Here is a 13,615-nt window from a genome sequence, read left to right on the forward strand (position 1 = left end):
CTCGCCGGCTCCTTGACGTGCCGACGGCGAATTATACGAGGACAGAGTCCACCTGGTTAGTTGTACGTTCCTCCATCGATTAGTCGATTACCCGTGGTGGACGCGAACGAGTGTGTGTGTTTGTGTGTGTGTGTGTGTGTGTGTGTGTGTGTGTGTGTGTGTGTGTGTTGTGTGTGTGTGTGTGTGTGTGTGTGTGTGTGTGTGTGGTGTGTGTGTGTGTGTGTGGTGTGTGTGTGTGTGTGTGTGTGTGTGTTGTGTGTGTGTGTGTGTGTGGTGTGTGTGTGTGTGCTCCTCCCTTTTTACATGTGTTTTACTGGATTTGCTGGGTCCCAGATATTGTGACAGGAGTCAGATAGGGAGAAAGTAGTCAGAACAGGAGGGTAGCAGGAGACAGGAGTCAGACAGGAGTCAGGAAGCTAGTCAGACAGGGAGTCAGCAGGAGACGGAGTCAGACAGGAGCAGAAAGTAGTCAGACAGTAAGTCGACACGGAGACAGGAGTCACAGCGAGCAGGCAGGAGTCAGACAGGAGTGAGAATGGAGAAAGTAGTCAGGATAGTAGTCAGACAGGAGTCAGGCAGGAGGCCAGCAGGAGTCATACAGGAGTCAGACAGGAGTCGACGGGAAACAGACAGGAGTCAGACAGGAGACAGGCAGGAGTCAGACAGTAGTCAGACAGGAGTCAGAAATGAGCGGACGAGAGACAGCATGAGTCGGGCAGGAGACAGGAGTCAGCAGGAGACAGACAATAGTTCAGAGACAGGAGTCAGAAAGTAGTCAGACAGGAGTCAGCAAGAAGTCAGTCAGTGTCAGTCAGGAGACACGAGTCAGACAGGAGTCAAGCAGGAGTTAGACAGAGGAGCAGGCAGGAGATCAGGAGCAGACAGGAGTCAGACAGTGTGATGGAATTTGTACTGCTTTTGCTAGCTAGGTTTTCCCTTTTCTTTTGTTCCCAAACGTGAGGACTCGTGTATTTGACAGAACGTTTCTGTCCATTTCACGTGACGGGCGTCGGCTCCTTCTTCCTGTTGTATGGTTCACGAGTGTTGTGGATCCTTGTTTATAGTTTTTCGAGGCGCGACCCTCATCCTCTTCACCCTCAGTCGCTCTCGCCTTGGCCCTTGACGCTCAACTTCTCCTACTCCCAACGCGGCGCTTATTTTGAGATTTTGTTCTATGGTGCTGTGTTCGCACCTTGATATCGTTGTCCTTCTCCTCTGGCTGCGGGCCAGTTTCACCTTACCTGTCTTTGCAAGACAGATTTATGTTCTCAGGACTGCAAACCCTTTTGTTTTCTTTTCCCTTTTGGATTGATCGTTTTCTCCTGTTTAAGTTAGTGTAGGTAAGAAGCCTGTATATTTATTTTCTCGTTTAGGTAAGATTTTGAGTTTTAAGGTTTGTTTCTTTTTTGTTGGTTTTGCAACTCCTATTTGTGTATCATTTTTGGTAAATAAATTTACCAAACGCTTTCTCTGATTCGGTCACGTCTTTTCTTTCTGTGTGTACTAACAATAATCCAACATCCATTATTATGTAACCCTTCTGAATACAGATATTTATAATCTGAACATGCTGGAGTTATGACGTCACCCTCCACAGCTGACCATGACAAGCGTTTGGAGAAGCATGCAAACCGTTCTGTCATGGTAGGTTAATGCTTGTAAAGGGAAAACAGGGAATGTATCATTGGGATGAAATGTGATTGATGCATGGCTTAACTTGATATCCTTTTTTTTGTGCCAGGGGACAATGGGTTGTCAGAAGACTTGCAAGGTGGAGAAACTCCTGAAACAGTCTCATGGGGAATTAGCGTGGAGCCAGAGACAAAGGTTAGCCCCAGCAAAGAAAAACAACCGGATAAGAAGCACAGATAAGGTGAGCGTGCCGTGTTGTTTGCCGGTGTGTTTGTGGTGAAGCTCTCCATGAATAAGCCTTGATTCAGTCGTGTCTGGACATCAGCACTTGTTGATGCCTGCAGCCATAATCTGACCTCACTATGCACTCCTTATCTCTTTACTGTCATTATGGCTCATCATTAACAAATGCAACCATATGTGTTGTATTTTTATGTTTTATGCAGATGATTGAGCTACCAATCAAACAATATATTTGAATGCTTTATTTATAGTACGTGTAATTTTCTTCTTTCCAAAGAGATTACCCATCATCGCATTATGCAATATTCATTTGACTAAATACAGCCTTAAATATGGAGTCTCTACAAATGTATTGCACTAAGGAAGGTTTGCCATAGTTTTGCATTAGTTTATAATATTTCAAAACCACCCCTAAAATTGTATGTTTATATTTGTCGATAACAATACCTACGTTATTTAATACGTTATATTGTTGGTATAGTGTCGGTTAAAATAATATGAATGTAAGCAAAACACATTTGCTGACAGTGACAGACAGGAAGCCTTGCAGCTATTTAAGAGTGGAAACACTGACTTTTTATAACCTTATCTATGTGGCATTGCGCTACTGTGTAAAATAAAATTACCATTAAGAGACAAGTTAAGAAATAAGAAATTATTTAAATTGATTGTGGAAGCCTCGGTAGTAGCAGAAATAAGATGGTACAAATTGAAATGCGGCTGTTATCCAGATGTGCAAAATGCAACTGGGTTGGCTTAAGAAGTTTATATCAGTGTCCATGTGAAGATTAACGTCAGTCTGTCAGCACAGGGTGGTGTTTGTTTTTGGATTGTGTTTGTGTGGCTATATAACAACCTGCTTGGGGATGTGGAAAGTGTTGGTTGATCTAGAAGGGTACACTGTAAGTCCTTTTAAGCTAGTTTGATTAAAAAATGTTATTTCTCCTGCTTCAACTGTGACACGTAGCTTGCAGCATCCTCTGTTTGGTGGTAAATAAATACAATTATGATTGAAGTAATTGTTATTGGTACGACTGTATTTAAAATGTTGGATCAAGAATTGGCACACTGTTCTCTCACTGAACTGTATCACTTCTGATCACAACATGGAACAGCTTGATTGACTGCCACAGGTACAGTAATTTGCTTACCGGGACATTAAAGGTACTAGGGTAGGTAATTCACACTTTTTGTTATATTCCATGGAATGCTCTTAACATCCCGATAGCAATGAATACATTAAATGCTTTGACAATAAATACATAAAAAAATCTCATCTGTGGAAGCCGTGGCGCTGTAAAAAGCACGACCAATCATCTGAGCCCGGCTAAAATAACTGGATGGCCTACCTGCCTGTCAGCCTTCCATCTGTGCACAAACTTATCTCGTACCCTCATTGGTCATGTGCACGTTCGTGTGTGTTGGAGCAGGGGCTCTGTAAGGAAGTCTGAAGGAAGGGGCAGATTTTTTTCGGCTGCTTACTTTCAAATTCTAGCTAACTCGAGCTGGTTTCTCCATTCTTACCTACCCTACCTTTAAGAGAGGAGAGTGTGATTCCTTTTCAGCAACCTTAAGTGACAGTAGCGGTTTGTTATCACATACAGCCTTTGCCTATTAAAAAAAAAAAACACAATCCTCGCCTTGCTTGTTTTGAAAGCACAGCCAGAGTTTTCAGACAGGACTGTGGTGTTGAAACAAGAGGCTTGCTAGTTCTCAGCGGAGGCTGTTATGGATAGCACTGGAGTAAATCTCTCTGCAGGCAAACAGCAGGACAAGGAACTTCATTATGTCTGAAGTCACTGGTCTGTAACCACAAAGGGTAGCATTTATTTCCTGCTTAGGGAAAGACAAGAAATGTGGTGAACCCAGCAAGAGGTTTTATATTGATATAGGATGCAGATCATTATATCATCCAGACTAGATATTATGAGATATTGGTAATCAGACTTTTGTCAAATCAGCATTGAAGATATATACTTTTTGTCTTAATGTGTCTTTGGTGCTGTTCTATATATTCTTTTAATTTGCTGCCTCTTAATATATAAGCTACTGTACATCCTCGTGTTGTGGTTGGTGCTGGGCATCACACAGTCATTTGTTAATCTGCAGAACCCATCACAAATGCGAATGTCAAAACAGTTGTTCACACCTCCAAACGTCTCTCAGTCAGCTGTGTTAAGGCACGCCTAGAGTTCCTGGTCTGCTTTCTGACATCCTCTGACAGCTGTCTGAACAGTTTTGGTTTCATTTAACATGCTAAGGTAGGCAGGCATCCTCTGAATGATTATTAAAAAAACACAAGACCAGCAGAAGCACCAGCTATTTGATTCACCTTGCATTACTCTGCCCTCGCTAGTTTGAGTGAGACATGCCTTGATCCCACTTTGCTCTGACAATGTAATAATTCCAGTTTGATGTTAATGGATTTAAAACAAAGTTTTTCCACTTGACCCACACTTTGAAAGCATGTAGCTACAGTATTTGAACTCTTCAGCTTTAATAAAATACAATAGGCACAAAAATGAAAGCCTACATTATTCTTACTCATGGAGCCATATCAAACTAGACATTTCAAGGTCATTCACTACTTCTACATTGAGAAATAGAATCAAAAGAAATTCATGAACACAGTTCCCTTGTTAAAATGATCTAAGAAGTGTAGTGCTTGTAGTTCTACTTTTACTCCTGCTGTGTTCTGTTTTTTTGTTAATTTACTAATGGCCCTGGAGGTGATCTAATCTACAGTTACCCATAGCTGCTGACGTTATAGTGAAAACATCAGGTGTGTGTGTTGCTCATTGTAAAAGGTCAGCACCTCCCCCTTTTGTGTTGACACAGTTGGGATCATTTGACATCAGTCGTTTGTGATGACGTGGTGCCTCAAGTGTTCAACAGCCACAGTGCAAAATAAGCTTCAATTGGGATTGCAGGGAGGGTCCCGCTGGAGGTGGAGGGAAGGCTCTAAACAGAGGTAAGGAGCTGCTGTGGTTGCTAGGCATCCAAGCTGAGGAAAGCATATCTGTTTTGGGCCCTGCTCCTCCTCTCTCCTTTTCCCACAACAGAGTGCAGCACCACTGTCAGCCACAGAGGGCAGCCATACTGCACATGCTGTGCTGCTCCCCTCCACATCTCCCTGTGGTGAAAAAAAACCCAGGATGGCCCAAATAATCCCCTTTAATACCCTTCTGCACTTGATTTCCTGATCTGTGATTGGATGGTTAGGTTGTAACTGCTGTTTGTGATAGCTGATTGGTCTGGCCCACCATTCAGGGAGTGAGGGTTTGTCAAACTGAGCCTCCGGGTAGCCTCTGTGGCATAATGACCCATGACGAGGCGAGGCAGAGTCCCAGGATCAGCTTGCTAAAAAAAAAATAGCAGAGAAACACTGCAACAAAACTGGGAGCAAAGACCAAAGGGGACGCCAGAGAACCTCACATGACCTTGCCAGCTTCAATCATGGCTGCTCATCAGTGGCAGTTAGGTGGGCAGGCGGTACGATGGAGCACGTGGCTGGAAGGCTTTATTGACAGGATTGTCTGTGACTGCTGAGAATAGGACATAGAATGACCAATTCTGATTAAGGGAGACGAAAGACATCCTGGAGAGGGAGCGCTGCTCAGTGCTGCTGCACACTGCACTGCCTCTGCACCCCTGCGTGCCTGTGTCTGTGTGACTAAGCGTGTGTGTGTGTGAGAGAGAAAGTGAGAGAGAGAGAGAGCAAAAGAGGGAAAGGGGGCGTGTTGATGGGTGTGTGTGTGTGCTCTGCTGCACAGTTACGGTAGTGTGAGCTGAGTGATGCTCGCTGGCTGTCTCTCTCTCTCCCTGCGCTGCCTGGCTGTGCCTCTTTCTGCCGAGCACTGATGAACCATTTTATGCTACAGAGCTGCCACAGCCATCGTACCGGTTCCGCTGCTTTTCTGTCTTTCTAACAACAGTAGGAAACACCTGCCACTGCATCGGCCCTTTAACCGCTGCTGCTAAGGTACTGTTACATCCACTGCCTGCTGTCAAGCCGTGTGTTTTTCTCAGAAAAGGATTGTTGTGCTGCCTCTGCTGCAGGATCCCTGTGCTGCTGCTGAGTGAGGGATAAGGAACATCATAACATGTCTTAGTGTCTAGGACGCTTAGCTGCTACAATAAAGGAAATGTGCTTTTCTGGTTATTGCACATATGTAGCCTAGTACTGTAACATGCATTTCTTAAGAGAAGGATAAACCTGTTTTGGGCTGTTCTGCACAGGAGTGCAGAATATCTGGGTTTAACAGCACTGGGAAGAGCCAGAGGACATTGCACATCATTTGCATGCAATGAGGTTTCACTGTCATTTTGTTAAATTGAGTTCCTCATCCTAGCTGAAAAAATGCTGCAGTGTTTTTTAAATATACTTCAGTCTGCATAAGAGGATCAATGTGTTCATGGTCTGGGTGATATAACATGATCTTTTGGGGTTGGTTCCGGTTGTCACTGCCATGCTGTCAAATGGATCTTTTTGTAGAGTCTACATGCAGGGGAGATGCATAAGTCTTAAGTTGAAAAATAAATCATTAGGGTAAAATAAGTTGTATAAATGAGTTGGAGATGTGAATGCTAATTGAGAGGCAGCAGTCATCTGATATTAATCAATATGCTCCCATGGATATTTTCAAACATATGTGCAGATTATCCATCAATGATGTACACCAGTGTAGACTGTTATCAATATAAGGCTGTTAAAACAAGAGCTTACACTCCATGGTGTTTTTTCCCCACATACCACAAAATATAGTGTATTTGTATGTGTGCAATGTGCATTATAAATGTAAACTAGATTTATAGTAGGGTTGTAGAGGGCATTTAAAGATGTATGAAGGATGTAAGTGTTTCTGTATGTTGTGTCATCAGCTTCAGAGCTCAATTTGCAATAAGACAAGATCCTATAGGTGGCAGTCATGAGGAGGGTGGCAGTAGGAATAAACAGTGGAGGCTGAACTGTGATTTCTTACTGTGAGAAAACATGTTGTGTGTATGTGTGTTTGCACAGGTATGGATATTTCTGTTGCCTCCCAAGGTCGCTCATTTGAAGAGCTTCCATAATTAGGGCTGTCAGTCTCGACCTGCACCTCTAATATGAGAGAGTACTTACAAACTCCCATTCATGTAGCTCCTCCTGTCCTCCTTGACAAGCAGACATGGCCATTCATCATTTCACTGGTTGTCCCCGAGCCGCCAGCAAGTGGCTTTTATCTTCACTATGCACAGGAGACGAATATTCATATTCCTGACCTAAATTTGTTTTCTGCAATGAGTTGGAGAGAGAAGGCAGGCGGTTGTGTTTGTGGTGTAGGAGTTCAAGGAGGGAGAAAGAGTAGTGTTTCGTTTCTTTTGTAATTTTAAATCTGGCCCTGGGTCAGATATATTTGCATGCAGTTCTTAGTGTGTATTTGCTTCCTCTGGTAGCACCAATTGGGTGGGGTTTACCGCATAGGTTCAGACATGTTGCTCTAAGTCACAGAACTGAATTTAAATAAACACAAAACTTATGCTCAATGTTATACCATATTGAAGTCAGATTGTATTGTATTGGCCCAAATCTTTATTGATAAGACCCGAGGACATAAGTGAGATTTCGGTTAGTATTTGTTCATGACAAGATGTGAACACTACACAGACTGATATCATCATTCTGTAAGATGATATAACCCTGTTAGCAATCTATTTGTTAAGTATGGAAAAGGTGATTGGCTGCATTCTGCCATCCCTCTAAGGAACTATACACCTTCAGGACCTCGAGGTGAGCATGTATGATTGTACCTGACCCCTCCCGCCCCGGTAACAAACTCTTTGAACTCCCATCTGGCAGCTGGCCACAGCAACAAGGACCCCTGACATGGACTTAAATCCCCATCATTACTACTACTGCCTCCTTTCAAGTAGACGTGTATGCATTTCTATTGTAATCATTAACTTCTGTATTGAAGCTGGTTAAAGTTGAAAATAATCTTTCGCAATGAAGGAAGTGTAACATCCAACTAATCTTTGACTTTTCTGAACTGTCATTTTTTGCCACCTTGTATTCTTATATACATGCCAATACTGATATAACTGCAATAAGGTCAAATCATAAGTTCCATCATGGTTGTGTATCAGTTTAATTCTTCCCTTTGAGGCTGGTCTGTTCAGGTCTTTATTAGGATGGTTAAAACTTTAAGGGCGCCGTGCAGCATGTGTTGTTGGAGTCTGTCATCTCTCGTTGGGCCACAGTTAGCAATGCACTGTGTATCTGTATTCAAAGTAAGCCACAACACGGTTGGTTTTGCCCAAATTCTATTTGAAGATTCCTTTACAATATCATTCATCTTCAGTATGTTATCAGGTTGCCTCGTTGAAATCTCACAAGAATGCATCAGCGTCTATGTGTAAACATTCCACAACATACCATAGAATAGATGATGTAACAGGCCCAGGAGCATAACGTTGCAGTACCAGGGACCCGCCCCCTATTCTGGCACTCTTGTTCGTACTACACGCATCAGGGAGGTTCGCCCTCACTTTGGTCTTACGTGGTTTTGTGAAGTGGGGGGCATTGTCCCCTATCCCCCCCTTGATCTGGCCACGCCCTTATTCGCACACGTCCTTTAATTTGATCTCGATTACACATAGGTTAAGTTTCATGACTGCGTCTTGCAAGTTGTGAGGATAACAAACGCATATGCGCACACAGGCACTTTTACATTTAAATAAAAAGCGAACTGCTCTACCATGTTGTGCTACATTTCTGCTATTGTACATATCACGGCATCAGAATAAGACTTAAAATAAGATTCATTTTGAATATACTAATTTTGTTTTTTTCTGCAGGAAACAATGTCAATCTGCAGTCAATCATGTCCATTTAATTGCAAAAATCTAAAATTGTGATTTCCATTAATTGTGCTGCCCTAACCCGTTACTAAACCGGATTGCTAGGTTAGAGTGTGTCCTCAGTGCTAGAGAGGCAAGTGAAAGTGAAAGGAATAGTGCTGATGTGCTGAACATGGCTGCTCAGTGGAGGGTGTAGCAGTGTGAGCGGAGCATGGCTCAGCATGGTCCTGAGTGACTGAGGCTCGGCTGTAGTAACAGCTGGAACGCTGCTGCTGCTGCCTGAATGTGGCCTGGATAAAGCACGTGACTCCGCCACAGTGTGAGGCATTAGTGATATGAACAGCAGGGTCCACGGCCGCTGTTACATAACACCATCTTCACTGGGAAATCTCTGTAAAGATGGCTCCGGGAGACTCAGAGTGACGGCAGAGTGAAAGTGCATTATCATTGTCAGCAGATGCATCACTTGCTCTGATGGTTGGACTGTCCCATGCATGACAAAGCAATCATGTGTCTCTTGTGTGTCCAGAAGGTATTTCCATGTGAGGGCAGATTTACGTAGATGTTTTGTGCTATATAAGCCTATAGATTAGATCCGAAACACACATGTTTAGTGTCTGTGTATGTTTTTGTCTATATGTGTGCATGTGATTGCATGTATCATTACAGCAGCATGAGTGTTGCAGTTTGTATCTCTACATATGTACATGGAAAGGTTTACAGCGCATGTTTGTGTTGCGCCATAGCTCCCGCAGCAATAATTTAATGTAAGTAGATATGTTGTGCCAGCTGTCGTCATGTCGGCAGTTTGACTGACTGCTGTAGTCGGGTTCAGTGGCCCGTTAGAGACTGGCTGCTGAATTCTCTGGAGGTCAGAGGAGAGTAGCCAGTAATCACCTCAGGGATCTGACTGCATTCATAATTGATTGTTCCTGGAGTTGATCAGCACTGTCCACTCAGTCAAATGGACAACACTGATCTGGTGTGAACAGTCTGAGATTAGATGAGCCAACAGAAGTTAGTTGTACTGATGTGTTCTAAGGGTGATGCTATTTCCTTTTTCACTCCAGTTTACAGATGTGACTGACAGCTGTGACATTTTCCAAGGAACAAATATTTGCATAAAAGCCTGCAGGTCCTACCCTGGTTGTTCAAAGCTTAAACTAATGCTTTACTCATCAGAGTAACATTGTTATAGACAGGTCATTGATTTATAGGAATTGGTGCCGGAGAAAAGGTTGGACTCCAAGGCAAAACCCCTTTCTGTACACCAACAGGCTTTGGGTTAGCTTTAGCCAGGCTTAACTGATGTACAAATCTATATCTATATATTGAAACTTATTTTTGGAGTTTTTCTTGCCTTGCTGTCAGTAAGTCTGTTTGTGGTTCAGCTCAGTGAAGTGGAGGGCTGTCTGGATCCGAAGGTGAATGATCAGGCCCGAGGGTGGGGCCTGGGGGTGATTATGTGGATCTTACCAAAATCCACAGGCAGTGATGATTATTTGTCAGGATTTGCTTTGTAATAAAAAAGCTTATCCCCAGAGGTTCAATCTCGGCCTCGGTCTCTGCCTTTCTGCTTACTTCGTCTGCTATGTCCAAACTCTGCTCATGTTTACAAAAAAAAGGAAGCATAATCCTGTTTCATAGGTAAGTTTATCCCAAACTTGCTAAATTATATTTTTTACAAAAAAAGAGATACCGAGAGATGTTAAGCCTGGGTAATTTGATTTATTCAGCTTATACTCCATGACAGTAGCTGCAAGAGCAGGGTCCTCTGATGTCTGGGGTGGTTGTTGAACACCATGTCCAATGTTCATGTCTTTAATAAGGACATGGTTTACTATTGTCCACCATGTTGGAGGTTAATTGCACTCTCTTTGATAACATGTTATTTGCAGGCATTGCAACAGACACACTCTGCCAGTCAGCTGAAGGCAGACTTGCTGTTTCTACAACACTTTTAATGTTGAAGATGATTAATGGAATGCTAATGTGCTCCAAAGTTAATGCTTTGTGTTTATGTAGGGTTGTAATTGATTCTATTGTCCTGATCAAGTGGAATTTCACATCAGATTACTGGGAAGAAATCTCTGCTTTGCAATAGGTGCTGCAGCACAAAGCTTTTTTTGTTGCAGTGATTCATCTTTGTTAACTGTATGATAGGGCCCTCTACATTGTTCGATGTTATAGGTCTCTGTGGTCTTGGTAAGCCTGCTGTCCAATCCACTGCCTCCATGCTGTCCAATCAATGAAGAGGGGCACAGGGTAATTGCATGAAGAAGCTGTAATACGGTGGATTTAATTAGCTTTGCCCTTACTAAAATGAATCAAAGAGACCATCATGACATACAGACTCCAAAACTGACTCATTATACCCACCATGCCAGATATTTTCATAATATTCTGTAAAGATTGTACTCAGTTAAGGGCAGTCTAGCCCAACATGGGATTGTAGAAATGCCTGTAAGCTGGAAAACAACCAGTGTCTGATTCTGCATGATTAGAAATGCCTGTAGGGAATTTACACACTAGGATAGTTGAAAAGACAAAGCTCTGACAATTATCACAAATAATGTAATTCAATCAGATCTCCAGTCCGTGTCTGAGCAGGCCATTCACAAACACAGTGATGAAATGGTAGTCCTAAATAATTATACTTATACATACACCATTGACTAAATAAATTGACATGTAACTATTTAGAAGATTTGACGTCTTTTTTATTAAAGAGAGAATCTGTAACTGAACAATTCTGACACCCAAGCTGCAACCAGCAGGTCTGAGCGGTAAAAGTTTATCTGCCAAAGTACAAATAAATTGCAGTTCATTGAGCCGCCACTTGAGGCTGGCTCAAAAATCGAGTCAATTTCCATATACCCCATGTTAAAATATTCAACTATATAACATGTTTTTCAGCTTTACACAACTCGTGTTTTTTTCTCTATTACTAATTGTTCACCCTAAATATTACAACTGTTGGATTATGAACTTTTATTGAGTCAAGGCTTAAAGTTACAAGTGATCAGGGGCGTGGTCACTTTGAGCAACAGGTGGGTGCTGCCACAGGTTGCTTCCCTGCAATAATGTTTAGTTGTAATTCTATGTCCAACTCCATGTAGTGTTCTGAGATACAGTACCGTAATTGGAACATTAAAATCAATGGCCCCTTTGACAAATAAGTAGGCATGGACTACCCAAATGCTGGTACATTTGATATGGGGTTTAACTTCATTTTAGGATTGACTGATGCACCAAAGAGTTCTTAGGTCTAACCAAACCATATTAGTTGGTGGGCCCCAATTTGATGATAAAGGATCATGTTCGCTGGTCAGGACACAGTCTGGGCCAGAGACAATGTTGTGGGCATCCCTCAATATCTTTTTTTGCTAGGCTTATTCATAGGTTCTCAAAGGGGTTGACCTGCAATCTTTGAGCATATCTTTTAATATTATAACAAATTCAACACATGAGTTTGTAAATAAGTCACATTGTATCCATAGTGGATGGCAGCTGATGTTGGGGAGTTTCAGGTTGATGGAGGGACGACATGGCTTTAGGAGCTGTGCCTTGGGGCAGGGTTACAAGGCAGGACAGGAACAGTGTTTGTCCAGATGTCTGCTTGAGTTTGGGAGGCTACGGCACTGCCTCCTGCCATTAGAAACAAACACTAATTGCCCATTGGCCCCGGGTTGGAGATGTGCAGCTGGGGACACGTGGCTAAAAATAGCCCTGCTTGTTCCCATGAGGGGCGGGCACACAGCACCAGAGCATTAGTATTCAGCACTAAAGCATGGCATGGACAGAAAAGGTCATCTTCTGGCCATGGCAACAAATGTCAGAGTGGGCTACAGCGACACCAACCAGGGTTGGTGAACTGCGAGAGGCACCTCAGGCTTCGCCCCCCTTAGGACTAACCTACTGAACCATCGTCCTCGTCTTTCTGAACACAGGCATAAAATGTCACATGAAACAGCCAGCCTGGTGTCATGACATCCTATGTTTTGTTTGTAGCCCAGTAGCATACATGCTTGTTCTATGAAGTCTTTACCTCCACGCAGCGATGGCCTCCCATGCTTGAGTCGAGTTACAGCTCTCCCTCTATGACACAAAAGCAGCATCTGGTTCCACCTGACTGGAGGCATGAATAATTTAATAGGGGGCATTATTATTTCCAGCCAGCTCCACTAGCTTGGCAATAACAAGCGGTTTAGGTAGTGCTATCAGCATTGCTGGCTAAGTGGTTATACATGGAGAGAGGATGTTATTTTAGCTTGTTGGCATCTTATACCTGGGTGTGGGTTTGTAAGTATCTGGTTGAACAAGTGCTTAAGTGTTTTTTTCATTGATAAACTCGGCCAACATGTTGCTTGGTTGTTTGCAGATTTTGGGATGGAAGTAGACAGAGCTGGGTTCAACAACTGGATGACTGAGATAATACAATTTAAGTCCCCCATTAAACCAATCACGTGATGTCTTGTGTGAAATGCACAGATTCACAAGCACAGTCCACCAGGATTTGATTTCACAGCAGATCCATTATTTTTTTTCTTCTATCAAGCGTGATTTGAAAATCGACTAAACTAGACTTTGTCGAATGTGTGCTGACGGCAGCAGTTGGCCAGGTAGTCAAGTAAATTCCTTCTATTGTCAGAATGAGATTGTAAAGATCAATGAAGAGAGAGCACACTGTTTGCACTGCATGAGTGTAGCTGTTAGCTGTTTTTCCACTTAGACCCCCTGCTGGCTCTGAGCAGCACTCAGAGAAAGTGCTAGCAGATTTCATCACCAGTGGGACTAGCAGGGGTGAAGGGAATTTTGGAATAAGTTGTCAAAAAACTGCTCAATTAAACTGTAAAACGGTCATTGGAATGCTGACAACTAACCATTTTCTGTTTCCTCC

The 13,615-nt window shown here is 42.9% G+C and overlaps 1 protein-coding gene across 1 annotated transcript in view; it reads left to right on the forward strand.

Moving 5' to 3' along the window:
• The first annotated feature begins 1,139 nt into the window (after positions 1-1,139).
• The window catches only part of LOC104950389 (peripheral-type benzodiazepine receptor-associated protein 1), a 47,393-nt gene continuing 34,917 nt past the window's right edge, over positions 1,140-13,615 (forward strand). The window contains exons 1-3 of the mRNA XM_010776912.1: positions 1,140-1,340; positions 1,551-1,644; positions 1,742-1,873. Of these exons, the coding sequence (XP_010775214.1) occupies positions 1,579-1,644; positions 1,742-1,873 (198 nt within the window). The 5' untranslated portion in view covers positions 1,140-1,340; positions 1,551-1,578. The remainder of the gene's footprint in view (positions 1,341-1,550; positions 1,645-1,741; positions 1,874-13,615) is intronic.

Source organism: Notothenia coriiceps, unplaced genomic scaffold (assembly GCF_000735185.1).
Source record: "Notothenia coriiceps isolate Sejong01 unplaced genomic scaffold, NC01 NC01_scaffold00000339, whole genome shotgun sequence".
Lineage (NCBI taxonomy): Eukaryota > Metazoa > Chordata > Actinopteri > Perciformes > Nototheniidae > Notothenia > Notothenia coriiceps.